We start from the raw sequence: 22,111 nt of genomic DNA on the forward strand, positions 1-22,111 counted from the left end.
ACAGAAGGAGGTGGCACCACACTGCAGTGGTTGTACCAGACCCAAAGCTCCCAGGGAGGAGTTAGTTTGAGGTCAAGGCCCCTGAATCTCAGCATCTTCCGCCTAAACCTGAATCCCACCTACAGAAGCCAAGCTATTTCTGTGGATAAAAGCTCTTGGCGAGCAGAAGCTACAGTCCCTAGGACAGCCACAGACAGTGAAGAGTGAGCTGGCAGCAGTGGGCACAAGGAGTGTCAGCAGGGTGAAGCACAGTCCAGGTCCAGCCTCGCCTGGAGCTGGCAGCAGGACAGACCTACCAGCCCTGAAGCATGGGATGAGCGCAGAGAGCAACCTGCTCTGCTTGACAGAGCACCACCACAGGCAGAGATTTCTGCCTGTGACCAGCACAGAAGGAATCAACTGTAAAGACAAGTAATTAGCCACCATTAGCTCTGACTCAAACCCCCAGGGGGATGAGTGGGGACCACTCCAGGCTTGACACAGCCGCTTCAACCTGAGCACTGTTTCTCAGATGCATCATCCCTTTTCCTGTCACCCTCATGCACGAAGAGCAGAACATCGCACCTCTCTGTGGGCATGTTCAATGGCGGGGCATGGCTTCATAGCAGCACCAGGATGTGAGAGGGATGCTGCAGCACCCTGCTCTCTGCTGCCTATTCCCCAGCTTGCCTAGACCACCTCCTAAGGGCCTCCTCACCAGTAATGCCTACAGAAATCCCAGGATCCCAGGCTGAGCACTTCCTTCATGATTGCTCTACTAGACCCCATTATGTCTTGCTTTGACTCATCTGCTCAGATCCCTCAGCTTCAACAACTGGATCTACCCGGCCCTTGCAGTATAGGTAAGGTATACGCGACTGCCTCCCACTGGGCTGGCTCATCCTCAGGGCTTTCCAGGGTTGCTCACGCTTTAGCGTGACTAATTTACTAACTACTAATTTACGTAACTAATTTACTGGAGCCTGAGGGGTGTGGTGGGTTGGAAGGGAGCCGTCCCAGTCACCACAGCAGGGAAGTGGAGACATTTGGTACCATATTCTAGAACTGAGGGACAAAGGATGGAGATGCCTGCCCAAACGTTGGCACACGTTCCTTGTGAAGCCAGCTACACTCTCCACAGCTCTTTTCTCAGATGTACCACACCTCCTCTTCAGATTTCATGGCACTGTTTCCCACAGGAGAATTCAGCATTCACTGAGAGGAAGAAAATGGCCATAACCCCTCTGAAGGAAGATTTAAGTAGCCGTCATCCTCCCCCAGGTAGAGGTAGAAATCAGCCAAGGACAGACTAGTTGTAAAGGATGGGAGCAGCTGACACGTAGAGATTTTAGGAAGCCCTATTTGTTCTGCAGCAGCTGGGTTTGCTGTAGCAGCTTTGAGTACTACATCATTTGCAGCAGGAGCCCCCACTTCACAGCAAACGTGGAGTGAGGGCACAGGAGCCCTCACGCCCCTTCAGGGGATGCTTCTTCACACTATGCTAAAGGACCATACCTGGGCAAGCCTCCGAAGCAGCAGCTCTGACGACGGGCGATTCCAGTCAAGAAAGATCTCTGGCGCCAGTGTGACGGTCATTTCCAGCACCCTGAGCAAGCTCACCGACAGGTCAAAGCAGGTGGCACACACTTTCAGCTGGCGGCTGTCCACAAAGTTCCTCTCCAAGCGCTCTGCTGCCTGCTGGATCTGCCAAGCAATGGAGACAGCTTAACAAAGTGCCCCTTCCCAAAAGGAGGGCCACGACTCCCAGCCCAGCTCAGCTCCTATGCACACCAGGGAACCACTGCACACCCAACCCCAAGAGCTGTGTCTTGAGAACCTCATGCATGTAGGACACAGGCACCCATCGAGTGCCGGACCCCACAGCCCTGGGCGGCACACTTACCTCCTGAATCATGCCAATGAACTCAGAGAAAGCCCAGTTCAGCTGATTGAGGACACTGTTGAGGAAGCTGGGGGCCAGGTCACGGTCGCTGCGGAGCAGGTCTGCCATGTGCCGTTGCAGCAAGGTGGAGGGACATGGCTCTGAAACCAGACAGCAACAGCTTCAGTGGCCTGGTCTCGGATCAGCTGTGGGTGGGTGGCAAGGGCAGGCTGGGAGCCCGATCCTGGGCTTGATAAATGTTGGCTTGTGTCTTACAGTAAGCAGAGATGGCAGGGCACTGGGATCTGGGGTGCGAGGACTATTCCGAGCAGCAATCTTGCCTGTTGGGCCTCCAAGCACTTCTTTGTAATGCCAGCCTGAATTAACCAGGGAAGAGCCCTGTGTGCTCACCGCTGCCCACATGCACAGGAGACTGCCCTGCAGCTCAGCATCCCTCCTGCTCAGCTCTGCAGAGACCCACAGTCAGCTCAGCATTAACTGTTCCTGATACCAGTGCAGCAGCAGCTGCCCAGAGCCAGCGCGGCCACCCCTGGCCTCACACGGCCGTGTCTGTCTGTCTGGGCAGGAGGGCACCCAGTAAATCCCACTCCTGAGAGGCTTCTGCATAGAGCTGGGGCGGGCTCTCCCTTGGCAGGCTCAGGGAGAGCTGCCCACGCTCCCCAGCCAGGTTCAGCCCAAGCACAGACGTGTCCTTGTGACAAATGGCATCTCACCTCCAGGCTTTTTCACTATCAAGAGCACAGACGGAGTCGGACCCACCAGCTGGGAAACACAGTCAGGGCTGCGTGGGGCACTGGCCCCCATGGATGGGCAGGGAAACGAAGAGGGCACAAATGGGATGGATAGTTATCACCAGCAGAAGGACCCGCTGCCAGTGAGAGACGCACAAAAACATTCAACACTACGACGGAAGGGTATCAGAGTTCAAAGCACAGGGTAAAATTCAGGGCATGGAGAAAGAAACTTGAGCAGACTTACCAAATACAGGGGAAAACCCTGGACTATCTACTTTTCCTACTACTAGAAGGTATTAGTAAGTAAAAGCGGGTGGAAACTACAGCAGCACCAGCACTGCAGTGCCCAGAGGAACAAGCCATGCTGTGACTGCAGAAGGTCTTTGAGGTGGCAGCCTGCTCGAAAGGCCAGCACGGGCAAAGGAAACACAGGGTGACCTCCATCATATCCCCAGGGACTGAGAAACAAGGCATAACTACAGGTAGATTGCTAGCTGGGATTAGCAAAGCCAGAAGGGGATGGCAGGAGACATTCAGCTCAAATGGGAACAGGATAAATTATTCTTAATACCCACTAGCAAGTTCAATGACTTCTGTTGTTATGGAGGACATGTGTTGATGTCTCATAGTGCATAAACACTCAGGGCAGGCCAACACCCTGGCTTTGATCCTGCCTAAAACTACATCTTTTGGAGGGATTTCATCACAACCAATGTCTTAGATGTCCTACTCCCATCCGCAAATACCTTCCCAGCCCTTGGCTACACAATGGCCCAGGGACTGCCCAAGCCAGATGTCCTTTTTATGTCTGTAGTGGTCCTCAGTGGACTTCTTGCCCAGTGTCCCCTGAAACTGTATAAGCCTTTAGTGTTGAATGTGTCCTGGAGCAACATTTCACAGCTCAGTTGTGTGTGGCAGGAGGAATTTGGATTTGAGCTTGGTGCCTACTCACTCTATTTGATAATATTTATTCTCTGCAACCCCCTCCCCTGTGGGAGAGACAGTGAGATGCTGCTTTCCAGTCACTTCTTCCAGCCAGCCATGATTGCAGACCTCTACGATAGTCCCAGCCTGTGCAGTTTCTCATACAGAAATGCACATCTTTGTTCTCTTTGCCATCCCTTGCTGAGCCTTGCTGGTTCTCCCAGTTTTTCTTTGGAGAGGTGGAATCAGAAGTGCACACAGTATCCAAACCACAAGCATGTGCCACATTTGCACAAAGGCATAATGTGGTTTTGTTTTTGTTCTGTTTTCCTTTCCTCATAATTGCTGTTAAGTAATTTGTTCCTCTGAGTGGGCATCAAGTTGATATTTTTCAAAAGATTACAATAGGATGACAGCTCAAGGATAACCCTTCTGTAAGAATTACAGTTCAAGATCCTCAGGAACTTGCTGGTCACAAGACATAAGTGGAGAAGCTCAGGAGTCAACAGTGGAGCCTATTTCATAGTCTTTTCTGTCAGTGATGGACAGATGCACACCCCTATCAAATCTGCAGATGACACTAAATGAAGGGCTTTGTCCGATGTCCTAAAGGCACCTGAGAAACTCAAGACTGTGACGAAAAACCCGATCACATTAAACAAGGAGAAAATTCTGCATGTGGGGAAGAATGACCCCAAGTATCAGTCCTGGCTGGGAAACAATGGTCTGGACACCACTGAGGGGGTTATGGAGGATAGCAGCTTGAACAGGGCATAGGTGAGGGCTCTCACTACAGCTGAGAGGTGGGTGATAGCAGGAGGATGTGCTCAGCGGATCAAGGGGAAGTGTCACCCTTCTGCTTGGCCCTGCAGAGGTCACACCGGAAATACCATGGTTCTTTTCTCAGAAGGGTGCATAGACAGGTCCCAGGGAGCCTACCCTGCAGTCTTGTCTCTAAGGTTTATGCTCAGCTCACAACACACTGATTTTTGATCACATTTTCTACTCACATTCACTACTGTACACCTGGCAATGCTGAATTCCATCTCTGTTTTGTGTCCCAGTCACTTTTGTAGGAAGGTCCTTATGTAGGATTAAGTTTTTTGTGCCTTTTTTTCCCCAGCCTCCCTTCAACGTGCAAAAAGTGCTTTTTATTAAAACTGCTGACATATTAGCTACCTTCCAGCCCTCAAGTACCAAATCAGTTCTAGGCAAGGATCACCGCTACTCATAGATGAGCTCTGCAGGTTGTCCTGTTGGTCTGTTGCGAAAGCCTCTTTTACCAACATTTCAAGTCAGGACAGATTGCAAAATGAATTGCCCAGCCAAAGTCTACCTCATTTGAAGGAAGCTTTGGCTTTTTGAAGGATGCTCTTACACTTGTAATAACTTGCTTTATCCTGATTTTCAGCCAACGACTATTTCCTCATGGTACTTTTCCAATAACTTGTGTGAATTTTCTCCAAACCTCCGTTCTTAAATGCTTTCCCTACTGCTGGCAAAGACTGTGCCAGTCTATAAAAGCATTAAAAAGTGGTGCCTCTTGTCAAACTCCTCCACAGTTATGTAGTTTTTCTAAGGTTTTAAGTTAACGCCAGGAAACAGTGGACTTCCTTGGCTTTTGTTGCTCCCAACAGGATTCTGTATCTGAAGATGCTGTGATCACTGCTGCTCTTTGAAAGCATCATAAGGCAATACAGAAAAAGCAGCTTCATCTGTTGCATGAGTTCCCAGATCAGTTTCTCCATGGGGCAGTGATTAGGTGGTATCCATAAACCTAGCCCTGGTGTCTTCATTTGCAAGATGTTCACCTTTGCTGAGGCATTTCCACCCACCTCCTTCACGTCTCGGCTACCACTGTCCTCCTGGGTAATGATACATCCCTTATGTGCGCCACTTCAGACAGGGACATCATTTCATAGGGACCCTGTGGATATGAATGCTCACTGAGGTGCTTACTTTCTTGATTCTGGCAATAGTATGTCATTAGTGTTTCTAAAGCTTGTAACTCCCTAACACAAAAGCCACTCAATCTTGGCTTAGCCTTCGTTATGACAGATAAAGATCAGTCATTGGAACAGAAATTGGTGGTTTTCTAAGGCCAGAAATTTTGACCTCAATACATTTAATGTGGGCAGCAGAGCATGACCCCAAGCAATTATAGATGTATCTGATGTTTCCACAACAGAAACTTCCTCACAAATAGATAAGCAAAGTGATCAGAGGGGAAAAAAAAAATCTAGGTAGGGGAGAAATAATGAATAAAACCACAGAGTTCTTTAAGAAGATTATTAGGCAGCCAGGAAGCCCTAGTGCTACAGCAAGCACTTGGGTTAAAGGGTTCAGACCAGGATGAAGGAAAGACATAAGTTAAAATGTAAAAGATAAAGTGAACATAATCAAACATAGCCAGTGGTTGATGAAAACAAGGAGAAAAGGGGTAATAGAAAGAAAGGACATAAAAGCAGCATCCATGACTAACCATGCCACATGAAATGTTTCCTCAACTACAGGAAAAAATTCTAGCAGAATTATTAAAAAAAAAAGTAGTAATGGGAGAAAATCTAACAGTAGCAGCGGGTCATTAATAGACAGAGTTAAAAATTAATAAAGCAGATGAAGTGGAAGACTTCAGTAAGTGCTCCTGCTAGATAATTGTCAAGAAGTAGCGTCATGTACTTTCATCACAGGAAGATAATTACGTACTTTGTAGCTTGCTAATGACCCAGGGAGATTTATAACAGGGCTATGTGTGAGACTTCTTGGCCAGAAACCCAAGGGGGTCTCTGGACACTGCAGCATTTACAGTAGAGCTGGGAGCACAGAGGAGGAAAGCCCCAAATGGACCAGATTCAGAAACAAAGTAGTTCCACCCAATGCTAATCTGAGTGTTTGAAAGGATCCAGACATAGATGTGAAACAGCCCCCACGCAGTTGCTGTGGCTGTTGGACTGACGAAACAGCAGTGAAAGAGGTAATCTGGGGATGCAGCGATCCACATCACTGGCAAACTGCACCTTTCAAAGTATTTAGAGAGGATCAAACAGAACATTGCAGGGTGAGGCAGAAGGAAAGCAAGTGTCAATCAGGGGCTGAAATATCAGTAAGGTCAAGTGCAAGGCATCAGGATGCCCCAGCACGCACCTGGCACTCATTGCATGCCTCCAAAGCAAGGCACTGGCAAACAGGCTAATGCAAGTTTTGGCTCCGTGACTGGCAGATCAGGGAGGTGTTCCAGCTAGCATGACACTGGCACCTCTGGGGCTGTTAAAAACATGGGAAGGGTGAACATCGGGGTGGCTCCGAAAAGCAAAACCTCTTCCTCAACAAGGTACAGAGGCTGCGCTTTTTTTTCACCATTAAAAGGGACCAAGAAGTGAGTTTACCCTGGTACATAAGTACTTTTGAAGAATAAAATGTTGTCACGTACAGAGCTTAACCCAGCAGAGAAAGGCAGAGCAGCAGCATCGAAAGGCAGGAGATGAGGCTACACACATTCCCATCAGGAAAAAGTGATGGATTTATTTCTGAGGGTGAGGAGCCATGATCAGAAGGACTCGGACAACTCAACTACCACCAGCTGATGCTTCTGGTGTCAGTTTGAGAAGGACTTCTTCCTGAAAGACCTCTTTAGCTTGGGCAATTTGCTGGACTTGGGACGTGGGTGAATTCTCTGGCCCACGTTGCAAAACAGCTCAGCTAGATGATCTCATGGTGCCATCCACCTACCCTCCACCGCTGATGGATGTGTGGGCAGAAAGCCTGGGGCAGAGGAGCCCTATGCTGCAACCTGAAGCCACCCTACAGCTTGGTAAAAGCAAGACAGGCTGGGCCTGGCACAGGGCCAGGGCTGCTGCTCACCGTGTGCGTGCCGTAACAGCACCCAGCCTTGCCTACAAGCCATGATGAAAGCAAAACAAGTTTCTACAGCAGCTGCCAAACAGAACTGCCCCTGCCTCTGAACACAGTCCCTGTCTGCTGTCAGGAGCCAAGCTGGAGGCAGAGCCCTGCCTGCACAGGAGCTGTTTGGTGTCAGTGGGCTAAGGAACAACTGAGGGAGCAAGCAGGAGCACACACAGCCTTCCTGAGCCTCTGCCCCTCCCCGGGCTAAGCCAGGCAGCCATCTCACTGCTCACCGTCGGCGAGCAAGGGCAAAAGGCAGCGTAGGTGGTCTGTGCTCTGCATGTTTCATGGACATGGTGAGGCAGCGCCAGCACAGCTTCCCCGCCTGCACGGAGTCCTCCAAGGAAGCATCCCCAAAGCAGGACAAAGCTGGAACACCAGAGAAGATGCATCTGCCCAAACTCCCTTCAGACTGGCCTGCAGAAGCAGACCCAGAAAAACAGGGATTTCTTTCAGCTTAGCAGTTTGTCCCATTGTCCCTGCCAATGCTCAAATTGCAAACAAGGTGAAGACTGATGGGTGGGAAGGCAAGGGGGTCATCTCCTCCTCCTTCCCTTGGCAGTATTGCAAGGACACCTCTGAGTCCCCTGTCACTCTTCAAATAAATCAGCATTCATTATTGATTTGGTTGTGCCTTAAAATATCAATCCCAGGAGCAAGGCCCCAGTAGCCAGCCCAGCCCACTCCAGGCTCAGACTGTGTGGAGCCACCCAGAGATGGACGGAGAGAGGCCTTGAAAGCTGAGGAACTCTGCTCCTGCCCTAGAGCTCCCCGAGATGCGGGGAGCTGGGTCACTGCCCCACGGGACTGGTGGCAGCCACTCAGGGGCTTGCTTGTGCAGTAGGAGGGAGAGGGGATAGTCATGAGGTCCCTCCTGCCTGTGTACCAGGGCTTCCCCATCGTCCTCCAAGGACCAGAGGAACCCAAGGCTGGCACAGCCTGTGGCAGGGCTCTGCCCCCAGAGGTAACCCTGATAAAAGAGGCACAAGAGCTCGTCCATGGTGCAGCCACAGAGCCTGCCATGGGGGCACCAGCCTGCCTGGCATCTCCCAGGGACGTAACCAAGAAAAACGATCACTGTGTGAAGCCCTCTGTCCCCCAAAGAAGGGTCTCTCTAGACAGAAGAGGGGAAGGAGGGAGCTCTCTAAAGCTATTTCACCAGACAAGAGAGAGTCACACAACAAACTTACTCTGGAAACTAGCAACAGAGAGATCTCCTGGGCACCCACGGGCAGGAGAGAGAAAGAGAACAAGGGTGCTGTTAAAACACAGACAGGCAGCTCTCCTCACCGGACGGGGCTCAGTGCACACCTCCACATGCCACCTGCCCCTGTCAGGCTGCAGCACCCACCGCCACCCACCCCCGCACAGCTCTCCAGGCGCTAGGTCTGGCACAAAGCCTTTTCCCCAGCAGAGCGGGGTCAGAAATGTACCCAGACAGGCCCAGACCCTGCAAGGGTGAAGCTGGGGACATGTTCTTCAGCTCAAGAAAGGTACCTTTTTCTCCCCACATCTTTCTCAGCTGGACCAGAGCCGAGGAACTGCTCCATTTGGTGACAGCGCTGAGAACCAAACCGCAGTGCCAAAGGCAGGACAGGCTCTGCCAGGCTCCAAGCGAGATGCCTCGTTAAAACACTTGCTGCTTGCAAACTTTTCCAGTGCCCTGCCTCCGTGGGCACCCACTCCCTCTCACAGGGCACCTACTGCTTGGCACACTCACCAACTCTTCCCCACAGCAGCTTTTCACTGTGGACATCAGAAAGCCTTCTCCGAGGCTTACACTGTGGGGTAAAGCTCTGGTAAGGATGCAGGCCTGGGCCTCTCTCCTCTCCCTTGAAGGGCAGAACCCCTCCTCTTGACGGATCTAACTCACCACCCGGCAAGCAGAAGAATTACCAGCCAGTGCAGAGCGCCTAGGGATGTCCAGGAAAGGAAATGCTGACTGCAAAGATCAGGTCTAGATGTTTGGCCAGGATCCCCCTGCTTCAGCAGCCATCTTACTAGCTGGCCTGGCCCGTAGTAGGGAAGGCTGCTAGGGAAGAGGCTGGTCCTCCCTCAACACCCACCATAATCCCAAGCACCCGTCCCCTGCTCCACTCACTCTGCAGGCTGGGGAGGCTGGCGTCCTCAGGCTTGGTTTTCAGCAGGTGTGGGAGCCGTGTGTACCTGTACCCGAAGCCACAGCCCTGATAAAAGAGATAAGCGAAGATCTGAAGAGGCTGGAAAACAGTTGGGTTTTGCTGCTACTGGAAAGTGAAATACTCAGTGTCTAACCAGCCCCAGACACTGAGAGGGGCAGGGATGCAGGATGCTCACCCGCCACAGTCTGACGAGGATCCAGTTGGTCTGTGCCCAGGGTCGCTGCTCATAGGGAGCCAGGAGGTTCTTCATCATGGAGATCCGCCTGCCAGACAAGGACATAAGTCATCCCAAAGGGTTTGGGGACAGGGGGTTAAACAGGACACAGAGTAGCACCCATGGAGTTGGGGCAGAGCAAAGCCACTGGTATAAGGGTGATAGAAGGCTCCCAAAACAACTCCAGCACCCTGCTGCGCTCCTGGACCCTCAGCAGTGCTCGGCAGCCCACCTGCTCTCCCACCCGGCCTTGCCACCACCCCAGCCCTGCCCCAGCTCCTGGGGAACTGGCAGGGCAGCACTTACTGCTCTTCTGGGATCCTCTCTACAGCACGCAGCGAGTGGGGGTAGCAGACGTAGCTGGCCAACGCCTGCATCAGGGAGTCCCGGATGTCTGAGGAGGAATGAGAAGGGACTAGGCCAGGCACCCAAGGACACGTAGCGTACCAGGGAGCACCTAAACACCAGGGGCTGGGAGGAACTGACCCTCACTTGGAGAGGCACACTGTCCCAGCTAATGTGAAAAGCATGCTTATGCTCAGGCAGCTAAGGAATAACCCCAAACTGGACATGCAAGTAGCTGGGACATGAGTCCTGCTCTCAGAAGGGTACCCTAGGTCATGTAACTACCCTGGAATAAGAAATAAGCAGGACACACCATACAAGGGCAGTGCCCAGCCTCTCTTTGTATGTGGAGGCATAAAGCACTCAACAGATTCAGCACATAGATCCCAACAGAAATCTAGTGAGCCACTGGCAGCGGGATGGGCCAGACCTGCAACATTATCACCCCAAAGCAGAGGGATGCAGCTTTACCCGTGCCCACAATCCTTGAGTCAGCAAAATGCTTGGCCAGGATGGCAGCGAGGCGCATCAGGGTCTCTTCATAGCCTGCAAAGAGGAGGGAGCAGGGTCACACCAATGGCTTGATGGGCAGCCCTGTGGTCCCAGCATTCTGGACATGGCACAGGCCACGGAACTCATTCCTGCCACAGCTAGCTGCAGCTTTGTTGTGCATCTAGCTGTCAAAACAGACAGCTGGGAAAACATATTAATCTCCAACAGAGCCTCTTACCTCAGTCTGTAGATTCTGTTCTGAAACAGTTACTCAGAGAAAGATAAAACCACGCAACTGAGTCAGACAGCAAGGGAGAGATGCCTAGTGCAGAAGAGGCTGAGCCACACAAATAACACCCTAGATCTATGCACAAAAGCCATGTCCAGCCTGAAGAAATCTGCTACCGCTCAGTTCTGCTGCTCCCTGAACAGCAGGCACAGCCCCCACTTAATGGATGTGAACGCTTTAGCTATGTCTTGTTAGCGGGAACAGAAACTCTTCTTACCTTCCTGGGCTTTGGAAAGCACAGAACAATTTGCTTAGAGCTCAGTGGGATCACTTAGCCAGGAAAAGCACAGAACGTGCACAGAGGGAATCCACCTAAACACAGACTCTTGGCATCAAGTGGCTGGTCATCTCCAGAGGAACAAATCCAAATCCCAGGGGGATTTGAAAAGCAGTTCCAGTTATTCCTGCACTCATGACACATCTTCCACTCAGAAACCAACACGCAGGGGCACACGTTGCTGGGGCAATCACATCTTCCAGCATCCCAGCCCATTCCTGGTACCTTCTTGAAAACAAAATCCACAGCTGCCGGTGATTTTCACTACAGCCAACACTGTGACAGCTTCAGGCAAGGCATGGGCTCCCTGCCTGAGCGCAGCCACAGCCATGGCTCACCAGTGGGTGAGTACGTACTCAAGGAAGAGCACTCAGTGCCTGCTCCACAGCACACAGACAATATACTGGTGCAGCACATCACAACCAGGAAAGGACACAGAAGGGATGATGCCCAGCTACCACTGCTTCACCATAAGGATGTGGCTTGCTTTATACTTTATCAGGCCAGAATCCCTTTACCTGGAAGTTCCTCCATGCTGTTTACAGGGCTGAAGTAGTTCTTGAGTGCGCTGTAGCTGTTCATAGCCACACTGAGGTAGAACTCTGGCATGAAAGCAAAAAGTGAGCCCGTCCTGTCACCATGCTCGATGGTGCGGATGCACACTCGCAGCAGCCAATATACATCCTGCATCTTCTCCTGGCCAGAGAGAACACAACAATCCCCATTTGGTTTTGTCCAGCTTCTCTTCGGAGAAACACAACAATCAGCACCACACCTAGACCTCAGAAGCATCTCAGTGTCTGAGATGTTCCTCAGACCGCTGCTCTAAGTTCATTAACCACATCAGTGCCATTCAGTCTTCTCACAGAGCCACAGAAGCATCAGGTGGAAGGAATGATCAGAGACGTCTACACCACCTTCAAACTCTGAGGGCAACCATTATCGTGACATCAGATAAACTGTGGCTTTGTCTCACTGAGCCTTGAAACCCTCCAAGAACTACTCCTTGGTAGGGCATATCTGATCACACAGGCCTGATCATAAAAAAGGCATGGTAGTTTTTACTCCAAGGACACTGGCTGAAGGAAGGCAGGCAGCAGCAAACACAGCATAAATTTGCTGGAAAGAAAGCTGGTCCTTTGTAGGAATTAGATGGGAACAGGCTGAAAGCTCATACCAACTCGGATCTTTGCAATAGGCAGCCAAAGACTTTCAGATTCTGTGCCAGCCATTCAACCGGATTTACTGTCCTGAGGAACATTGGCCTCTTGCATCTCTAAGCAAAACTCAGGGGGTTCTAAATTAAAACCAGGAAATTTAGAGCCTCTACATAACATTAAGCTATAAAAATCAGCACCAACAAAGCCATAATAAGACAAAATATTATTTCATGTCCTGCAATGCCAAGAAATATCACAAGCAATAGCTATTTGCATATGGAGGAGGGGTACACTCCTAACAACAACAAAAAATTAAAATCAGATGTGCAGATAATTTCATTTGCTTAGTGGCTTTTCTAAAGTATGTTGCTAGCACCTTTGGGAGATTTACATGGGTTTCCTCTTTAAATTAGACTGAACCAGTGCAAATCAACTAAATTGACTAAAAGACATCTTTATCTCAACAGTGACACACACCTCAGCTGAACTGTTGCTTTCAGGATAAAAACCAATTGTGCAGAAAACACTAAGGTAATGAGCCTTGATAACCTCAAAACATCATTTCAGGTATTGCCAAGCTAGAAGAAAGTCTACACCAAGAGGAAACAAAGATGTGATTACCCACAGTGTGATGGATAAACACAGCGTTGTAAGAAAATAAGCTGAAATGGTCTGCCCACGGGAATGTTTTGAAGGCAGGATTATCTGCTTTAAAACTAAGAGTGTTTTTAAGCTGTAGCACTCCCTTTCATCTAACCTTCAGTCCTTCAGCTCAGAATAAACTAGTGACTAATTCCCCTGAGGATGGAGCAGCCTTTCCTGTGCTCTGACACCCCAGTGCAGAGCAGGACTTCACCTCCAGACAGAACCAGTTTCTTTCTCTCCATCAGCATCAGCAGTGCCTGCAACACTCACACAGATGTGTCCCCTCCAGTGCACGCAAGCCCCAGCGATGGAGGAACCCGCTGGGTGGATGGCTCCATTGGGAAACAGCAGGGACCTGTGATGGCTGTGAGATGGAGCCCTGAAGGTACAGGCAGTAAGTACAGACAAGCTCCTCCATGTAGCCACGTTCTGCTCAGACCAAGCTCGCTCAGTTCTTGGGGTGCATTTCACAGCCTGAGCCAGTTAGTGAGGACAGGAGCACAAGCAGGGAAGGCTGTAACCTTCACTCCCAGGTGCTGCTGGTTCATCCAGAAAGGTGACCCCACACTCCTGATGGGAGGCAGGCACCTGTGTTTAATATGACAATAGATCATCTAGAGACACATTTAGTGTTTCCACTAGGGCCACTGCAGCGATACCTGCAATGGACATAGGTAATGCCCTTCAGCCTTCCAAGAGCAGTCTGGGAATAAAGGTCTATTTTCTGGCAAGCATGGGCTATGCTAATGCAGATGGAGAGCTCCTGCAGCACAGCACTGCGCCTTGCAGTCCTGCTCTGGGAGTGAAGCAAGGGACGAGCAAAGAGCTCATGAGTCAGGATCAGCCACTGCAGCTCTGCCAGACATGTTCACAGAATACCACTCTGCTCCTCCCTGTTTACATCCTGGGATACACGCAGAGACCCTGCTGCCACCACATGTTCAGGGAAACATCTTCTTCCCCAGCACAGAAAAGCTACAAACAGAGATGGGGCAAGGCAACGGGTAAGGGAAGACAGGAGATCATTGGAGCGTAACAGCAAAACTGCTCATGAGAAAAGAGACCAGAGACTTTATCCTGGAAAACGGTGCATGCAGGGAAAAAGGGACAACCTGTGCAAACAGTCACTGCATTATTACTAAATGCAGAATGCAGTCTGTCTATGTGGGAACCAAGTAACAAAGGGGAGAACACCTCAACAAAACCCACTAGGCTTGGATCCTGCAGATTTCAGGAAGCGCAGCACAACTGAGCCCCCCCTGTGAAATGCAGGACAGCTCAGGAAAATGGTTCACAGTAGCTTCTACCCTCTAGACACATCCTGAAAACAGAACCTCCCTCTGACCTGCACCCTTCTGTCTGTGCTGCAGAGGCCTGATGCCCCAAGGGAAAGCCTACGGCACCACACACAGCTCAGAACAGGCTGGGCTGTGTCCTAACAAACCTTACAGGACCAAGCCTGGGACAGGAGGGGGTCCAGGCCTAGGAAGGCATCTCTGATGCACAAGAAGGGAAAAACAAGCCTCAGAGATCATTGGCATTGATCCAGCATCAGGGAGAATGACACTTGTGACATGTGAGCCAAGCAGCACCGATACAGAGGTACACTTCTCGATCTCCTCTGAGCTGCTCACATTATGCTCCTGCCCACCTTTGAATAAATGGTGACATTTATCCAAGCAAGGCGTCGGCTTAGGTGATTGAGTTTCTCAGAGAAGACCTTTTGGCTCTTCAGCAGCTCCTCATGGATGTCTCTCCTCTGAAAAGAGTGCAGAGATGTGAGAGCAGACGTCACTGCCATTTATAGCATCTTCTTTCAGAACTGGACAAACAATTCAAAAGCAGATACCACCTTGGGGCTAGCTAGGGAGTATTGGCAGGAAGGAAAGGGGTCAGCAGCCTTTCTGAGGAGGGAGTGGTCATCAGTGCTATGAAGAGCACTTATCAGTCTCAGCTGCAGCCCACAGGGCCTGATGTGGATGCTGGTCCAGTGTGGGCAGCAGCTTTAGAGTCAACTACTGTCAGATACTTTTTTAATGCATCATCAGATCCAGCTGCTGGAGACTAAGTCTAATAGGACAAATGTGTCCCCAGTCCAGCACTGGAAAGTCCCCACCCCAGGAGACCGGCTCCAAGGTATCTGCAGCACATGGAGGTTTGGAAGCTGCCACGACTTGTCTGGGAGAAGCTGAAGCAGTCGCTTCAGTCCCTCTGTTCCTTGAGGCAGTGGTACAATGGGTTGGCATGGTATGAAATGCAGCTGACAGCTCCAGGCATGGGTTACTACCCCATCCAAAACACTGGCTGCTCCAAGGCTAGAAATCACCCACTCTCTGTGCTTCACCCTTTTTGTCAGAACCTGAAGCTGTACAAGAGAAGGAAGCTGGAGTCCAGAGACACTTACCCTCTTCGGGCAGCGGCTGATTTTTTCCTCTGTGTCTTTCAGTGCCATGGCATATTCATTCACATCATCTGACACACCAACCATCTGAAAAATAGTAGATTCCAACAATAAATGAGGGTATTTTTTTCCCTAGTCATACAAGCTTGCAACAAGATCCCTCACAGGGGTGGGGAGAAGGAAAGGGCACACAGTCACTAAATAAGCAGAAAACAGAGGGTCGGTGTAGAAGCATGGACATTGAGGGAACAGACTCCTGCACAGCATGTGCCACTTACCTTCCCAAGCTGCTGGTGGACGCTGAGGTTGTACATCATCACTATCCCATCTAGGACTTCCAGGAGGGAGTTCTCTGTGATGGGCTGGTCTGGCTCCTCTGGGGGTCTGCCCAGTAAGAGACCCTCATTTCCATGGCTGCCTTCAACTGCAATGCATCCCCAAGACAGGAGAGAAGTTCTCAGCAAGGCATTTTGGCACCTCAGCTTCTGCCTGCACCTCTCTGAAGCCAAAGCCCTGCTGTGCCTCTGTTACACAGTGCTCCTTCCCAGTGATTCACTAAATACACTCACACACCATTCCCATCTCACTGCCTGCATCAGGCTGACCTGCCAGAACTGTTCAGAGCCAGACCATGCAAGTCCTGCTTCTTCAAGCCTTGTACATGCTTCAGAAGCCTGCCTGGCCCAACCCAACAGCAATGGTGCTGCTACTGCACACATCATCCTCTGGCTGGTCTGCGTTCAGAGGAAGTGGGGCCGCAGCTGCCTCTGAACTACCTCCCTGCAAAGTCTCACTGCACTTGCAGGAACCAAGGCAGCATCTCCTTAGACAGAGAGAGTGACAGCATCACCAGTGTCATGTTCAGGATAGAAAAGTGGTTAACTGTGGACTTGTGGGTGGCAGCATGCCCTGGGAATGGGAAAGAGCAATACTGGCAGTAAAGAGATCGGATTCCTCTTGAAAGTACTGGGAGATGGAAGATGCCATTCTCTCAGGAACCACCTTGGCCATGCCAGCATGCAGCGGAAGTACTCACTGTCCTCCTCTGTCCGCTGCTCCACACTTAGTGTGCGCACTTTGATCTTCTCCAGGGTGCCAAGAGGCCGCCGCGGGTTCATCAGACTGACAGCTGCTGTGCTGAGGAAGCGGTTGGCACGGCCCAGGGTTGGGGAGCTGAGCCAGCCAGGTCTGGCAAGAGCTCCACCAATGGCCAGGGCAGCAGAGGGACGCTGAGACTGAAAAGAAATTAAGAGAGAAACAGTTCTAGCTGTTTAGCTGCCCACTCTTCCACCCTTGTCCCTGCAAGGATGTTGGTATAGATGCACAGTGGCCACTGGAAGGTGAGCTGGGCCAGCAGTGCCAGGTTAGCAAATGGATATTCCTTCCTCTAAGGGCACATGCCAGGTACAAGCAGCAGATCTGCACAGCAAGAAGCTGCTCTGTCTGCAATTGCCTTGCACTCTTTCAAATGCAAGCACAAGAGCTGCCATGGAGGGGAGGGGGCATAATCAGATCAGTGGGTAGTGAGAGAGCAGAGTAAAGGAAATTTTGCTGCTCAAACTTGGTGCATCTAGGATCTTGCTGATCTCTAGTGACGCTCATGCAAGCGCAGCTGTTTTATCTGGTTGTCCATGGAATGGTTACAATCCTGGCCCAGACACTGCCTTCCTCTAAAGCAAAGTTTTTCTAGCCAGAGGCTGAGCTTGCTGCCCTGGCATCAGGGCCCCCGCAGGAAAATAACAGTACATGGCTCACCTGTGCTGCTGATGTTGCGGATTCCTCATCTTCATCAAGATCGTCCATAGTCACTGCTTGCAGCTCCGCAGGGTCGATCAGGACATTGGCTTTTGCAGCCAGGTCATCTGCACAGAGAACACCGAAGCAGCTGTGAATACAGGAGTCACCCTTTGCATCTCATAAGGCAGCCCTAGACTCATCCTCTCTCCTGCTTCTTGGCAGTAAAGAAGCAGCCAGCAAAGCTGGCTGGTGCATCAGAACAAGCTCATCTTCCCTCCAGCTTCCTTACATAGGATAGGCCTGCCCTTGCTAAAGCAGCAGAGACCTGATGGGTGCTGCTCACCCAGGATCCATTTCTGTTCCTGGTCCTACCAGCAATAAATAGAATAACTGAGGAACCAGGAGACAACCACCAAGGCCAAACCAGTGCAGGGAAGGAAAATCAGGGCCTGAGACCATTTGTTAAGCATCCAGTTCTTCAATTCCGTCCTATGATATGTCCCCAAGGCACTAGGACTGAGACTCAGACCAGAAACCATTTTCAGCCCAGAAGAAGGCTGCACTGACAGCTATGCTGTACAATGCCTGAACATGTCCTCTAGTCCATAGCCCTGTCTTTAAAGCTGGCCAGGAAGACCTTGGTAAGAGACCAGAAGAAATTACATCATTCTTAAGTAATCTAATTTCGAACAGCCAGGGATTAATCTGAGACAGGGAAAATGGTCCTAATCTTGCAGATGCACTTGGGAAGGAGAAGAAAGATCTGAGCCAAAGGCAAGTGTCAGATTAGCCAGAAACCAGAGACAAATGAAGCCCAACAGGAAGGCAAGGGGTTTCTAACTCCTCCAAAAGGGAGGTTTTGAAAGCCTATTGCCAGAGTAGCATGGTGCATACAAACACACAGCTGCAGTACATACACAGGGTGGCTACTGCTTGCCTGAAGTGGTACAGCAAGTAAATCCTGGACATCCTTCACACCCAGCAGATGCAGGCTGACAGCCAGTGCTTTAACAGCTCCCAGCTCTTGGGTGTGGTATTCCCACACCACCTCCTTCCCTCCACCAGCCACACACCGAATTCAAGGATATAAACAGTAAACTGTTAACTTAAAGGATGCTCCACCCAAGAGGGATGGTGTCTTCTTCAGCATAACTTGCATTTCATTAAAATTCAAGTCTCTTCTCCTCGAATTTAATCACAACTCATTACCCCATGGCTCTCTCCCTGGGATGTCTCTTGGCTGAACTCCAGCCAGGACCTGGATGCAGGTATTGGAAATAAGAGCACTTACCTTTCAGAGTTTTCTTAAGATGAGACAGGAGACCTCCAAGTCGCTGAAGGTCAAAATAATCCACCTTCCCATTATAGAAGAGTTGAGGAGGGACATAGGCCTCTGAAGCAGAGAAGGAGGTTTGTTTTTTCTACGAGTCCCATGCACAGGATCCAAGCAGACATGTAAGCCCTCCTAAGACAGACTCCAGGGCTCAGCCTAGACTAACATTTAGTTACAACTTTTGTTGTCATAAAAGCACAAACCGTTAGGGCAGAGTTGATTGCCACAAGGAAGCGTTAGATCCATGGAGAAACAGGAGCAACCAATGGCCATGGACAAGCCTCCAAGTACTTCCTCCCTTCCAGCCACAGTCACTGAAGGAAACTGGACCACGGGAAAACTTAGTAGCTCTCCACCTGGCTACTCCAGCTCTTTCACTTAGTCCCATAGGGATGGTAAGGCACTTACTGAGTCTGGAGAAAGGGTCAGCCTCAAGTAAGGGAATGCCAAGCAGATCATGGCAGGACAGGCAAGATGGGATTTGACAGTGGGAAAGCAACTGGCACTGACTTGGTTTCCCCTTAATCCCACAGTCTGGGAACCACAGAAGCAAGTATTTCCCCCTAAACTTTGACTATGGGACCACTGAGCTGCCCTTCGACAGACCCATAATCAATACTCTGCTCTCTGCTCCAGAGCGGACAGGGGGAACTAGCAGGCAGTACAGCTGCCCCTCTGCGGGTCTCTGGTCTGGATGTTAACTGGAATAGGTCTGCACACAGGAATTTCCCAGGGTGACTGGGAACTACAGACACAGGATGGCAGAAGGCTCAAGCATCCACAAGAAACACAAAATTTCCAGCATCCTGGAGAGCACTGCCAAGAGGCAGACCCATGTCCTCATCACAGAAATGCCTTCAAAGCTTTTCCTCCAGGCCTTACCTTCACTGCTCAGCGTGGCAGGGGTTTTCGCCTTGTGGCCATCCCAGAAGAAACGCAAGGCAGCGATAAGCCGGTGCAGGAAGCACACCATGTACTCCGGTGGGCACAACACAGTCAAGTTCTAGGGCAAGAATGAGAGTTCAGCCATCAGGGCAGGTGTGAAAGTGCACTTAGCCCCAGCAGCCACATTGGGCAGGTAGAAACTTCAGCCTTGTGAGCAACTCTAGCTTCCAGCACTGGTAGAGAGCCCAGCCCTGGCAGCAGGCAGCAGCTTCCACCTCTAGAAAGTCCTGAGCACTGAAACAAGCTGATCTGACAGAGGAGGAAGGATACACACGCTCCACCATGATAGATGGGACTGATCACAAACACAGAGATGCAGGTGAAGAAAGGGCCTCCTGCAGCAGTGGATGCCTACCTCCCCAAGCTGCAGGCCAACAGCCTGATCCAGGGCCAGAACAGTCCTCACCCAGGCAGTGAAAAGGATGCCAAAGCCAGCAAGCCAGCTGTGGCAGAGCTCCCCACAGCCATGCTCCCCGAGGTTTTAGGAGGACATTCAGTTCCCACCTAAGGCTGTTCCCAAGGAGCACTTTCCTATAGATCACCGCATAGGACTTGGATAAGCTGCCTGGTTTCTAGCCTCAGGTCTTCTTCCTCCTTCCCACTCCCTGCCGTATCTAGACCTCAGCTGATCAACTGCTGGAAGCAGCGCAGCCAGAAGGGGAGAGTTCCCAGCCTGAAGATGCCAGAGGGCTCTCAGGGTGAGGCTTGCAGGAAGGCTGGCCCTCTGACTTACCCCTCTGTTGCTAGCGTTTTCCTGAAGAAACTTGCGGAATTTGTTTAGGAAGATGTATCTGGAGGCTTCCCCCTGGCAGGAGGAAAAGCAGGTAGATGGTAAATCTATGCCTTACAACTCCCATGATGTGGAGATACTTCATCAAAAGATCCACAGAGCACTTACTCCTCCTCTGTCCTTGTTATTCAGCAGCAGCTTCAGAATCTGAACCTGGAGACCTTCCACCACTAAAATGGGGACACACGTCTGCCATCAGAAAACAAGCACTGGAGAGCAAATACCCATATTAACCCCAATTGTAGTACCCTGTCCCCAGGAGAAAGGCTACCTCCTCAGCAGAGGGGGCCCAGGAAGAACCAGCGTCAGCAGAAAGCCATTCCCATCACTGAGAATTTTCTCCTCCGCCACCTAGCAATAAATTAATCCACAGCTGATAAACAATGCCTCTAAAGGGGAATTTTGATTTGCTCATGCCCCATGATGGGATGCTGCGGGTCTGTGCAGTGGGGTCCCAGCACTTGTAACCCCCGCAACAGGTAACAGCATGGCTGGTCCCCACCTCTGCAGCACAGCCTGTCCTGGAAGGAAGACAGCTGGACTTCGGGCTGTGAAGGGGATTTGGAAACAGCTCAAGAGTTGGTCTCCCTGGCTGCACAAGGTATGGGGGATCTTGGCAATTTCCCTCCTTCCTCACAGACCTTCAATGCGTTTCTTGAGCCGCTGGCAGCCTCTTTCATATGCCCGCCGCCTCAGTCTCTCCTCAGCACTCTCCTCCTTCACCTCCTTACTCTCCTTGCCCTGGTTGGGGGACAGACACAGATTAGTAGATCACTGCATGGGAAAAATGTCTTGCTAAATGGAGAGCAGAAACTCCCTGAAACAATGTGCCAGTGTGTGACTGTAGCTGGCAGCACACATAAACAGGCCTTCCCTGGCCTGGCAACAGGTAAGGGCAGGAGATCTTTTGAGAACACCCAAGTCAACCTGTAATTCCTTAGACTCTGGGAGACTCCCTTCCAAATCTGTTGCCACAGAAAACTGTCCCCCTTCCCTGTCCTGAGCAACACACCCCAAGCGTCCCCTCTAAGAGGACAATAAAGGTGACAGGAAAATGGAGGCTACAGCTCTCTCACAACTCTGCAGGATCCATCAGTGCTAACGCAGCTGGAAAACGAGCCATCCAATTTCCTCAGCCAGAAAATGATGGAAACAGCCAGCCACAAAACTTATTCCGTCTCCTCAGTTAATGTGCCCTTACTCACCTCTTTGGTGAAGCGGTTTGGCCACCACGTGGTGGGAATGAGCTCCTGCAGACCAGCCTCCTCCACACGCAGTGGGCTCTTAATGTAGAAGAACACAACAGAACGGAGCACATCGAAGCTGCAGCCAAGTTAAAGCAAGCACAGAAGCTATGGGAGAAGGTACAGGGCATGCTTCCAGAGCCGTAGTGAGAGACTCCTTTCCAAATCACTCAAAGGTCTGCAAGATGCCCCTTCTCCTAGGAGAAGCCCCACACAGTTATCAGATCAGCTGCCCAAATGCTAGCATAGCAGCTGGACTGCTCTGAAAATGGTTTTGCTCTAAGGATGTTAGGGAGGTCAGCCAGGTAGAAATGAAGTCCTCTGTGTTACCAGGATGAGAACTATATGACACTGCTCCCCCTCCTTAAAGTAGGACTTTGTAGAGAGTGGCATCAGGCAGACAAAGGAGACCTGAGAAATGAGAAAGGACTTCTCAAAGATAGGATGGCTTCTGCTTCCCAGGATCTGCAGATCCTTGAAGTCTCCTTGGCTGCATTATTGAGGGCAGGGAGAACTGAGACTAGAGGAGGCACAAAGGATACAGAACATTGCTGAGTAGGTATTTCCTAGATTTCTCATGCTTCAAGACTGCAATGGTGAGCCGGAGGTAGTGAATCTAGGGAAACAGGAGAAGCAAAAGTGACTCCATCTACAG

General features: G+C 50.7%; 1 protein-coding gene across 4 annotated transcripts in view; it reads right to left on the minus strand.

Annotated features, from left to right (window-relative positions):
- Positions 1–22,111, minus strand: part of RNF123 (ring finger protein 123) — a 52,607-nt gene that overhangs the window by 14,784 nt on the left and 15,712 nt on the right. For 3 of the 4 annotated variants that reach the window (XM_037384962.1, XM_037384963.1, XM_037384960.1), the window contains 20 exons: positions 21,999–22,072; positions 21,418–21,535; positions 20,854–20,953; positions 20,321–20,382; positions 20,156–20,227; positions 19,360–19,480; positions 18,436–18,537; positions 17,163–17,269; positions 16,444–16,642; positions 15,686–15,831; positions 15,411–15,494; positions 14,658–14,765; positions 11,720–11,897; positions 10,615–10,689; positions 10,105–10,192; positions 9,760–9,847; positions 9,545–9,629; positions 8,634–8,660; positions 1,883–2,022; positions 1,495–1,683 (listed from right to left, as the gene is read on the minus strand). In XM_037384962.1, coding sequence (XP_037240859.1) covers positions 1,495–1,683; positions 1,883–2,022; positions 8,634–8,660; positions 9,545–9,629; positions 9,760–9,847; positions 10,105–10,192; positions 10,615–10,689; positions 11,720–11,897; positions 14,658–14,765; positions 15,411–15,494; positions 15,686–15,831; positions 16,444–16,642; positions 17,163–17,269; positions 18,436–18,537; positions 19,360–19,480; positions 20,156–20,227; positions 20,321–20,382; positions 20,854–20,953; positions 21,418–21,535; positions 21,999–22,072 — 2,163 coding nt within the window. The remainder of the gene's footprint in view (positions 1–1,494; positions 1,684–1,882; positions 2,023–8,633; positions 8,661–9,544; positions 9,630–9,759; positions 9,848–10,104; positions 10,193–10,614; positions 10,690–11,719; positions 11,898–14,657; positions 14,766–15,410; positions 15,495–15,685; positions 15,832–16,443; positions 16,643–17,162; positions 17,270–18,435; positions 18,538–19,359; positions 19,481–20,155; positions 20,228–20,320; positions 20,383–20,853; positions 20,954–21,417; positions 21,536–21,998; positions 22,073–22,111) is intronic. The other variant, XM_037384964.1, reaches the window with a different exon arrangement.

This window comes from Falco rusticolus, chromosome 4, assembly GCF_015220075.1.
Source record: "Falco rusticolus isolate bFalRus1 chromosome 4, bFalRus1.pri, whole genome shotgun sequence".
Taxonomy (NCBI): Eukaryota; Metazoa; Chordata; class Aves; order Falconiformes; family Falconidae; genus Falco; species Falco rusticolus.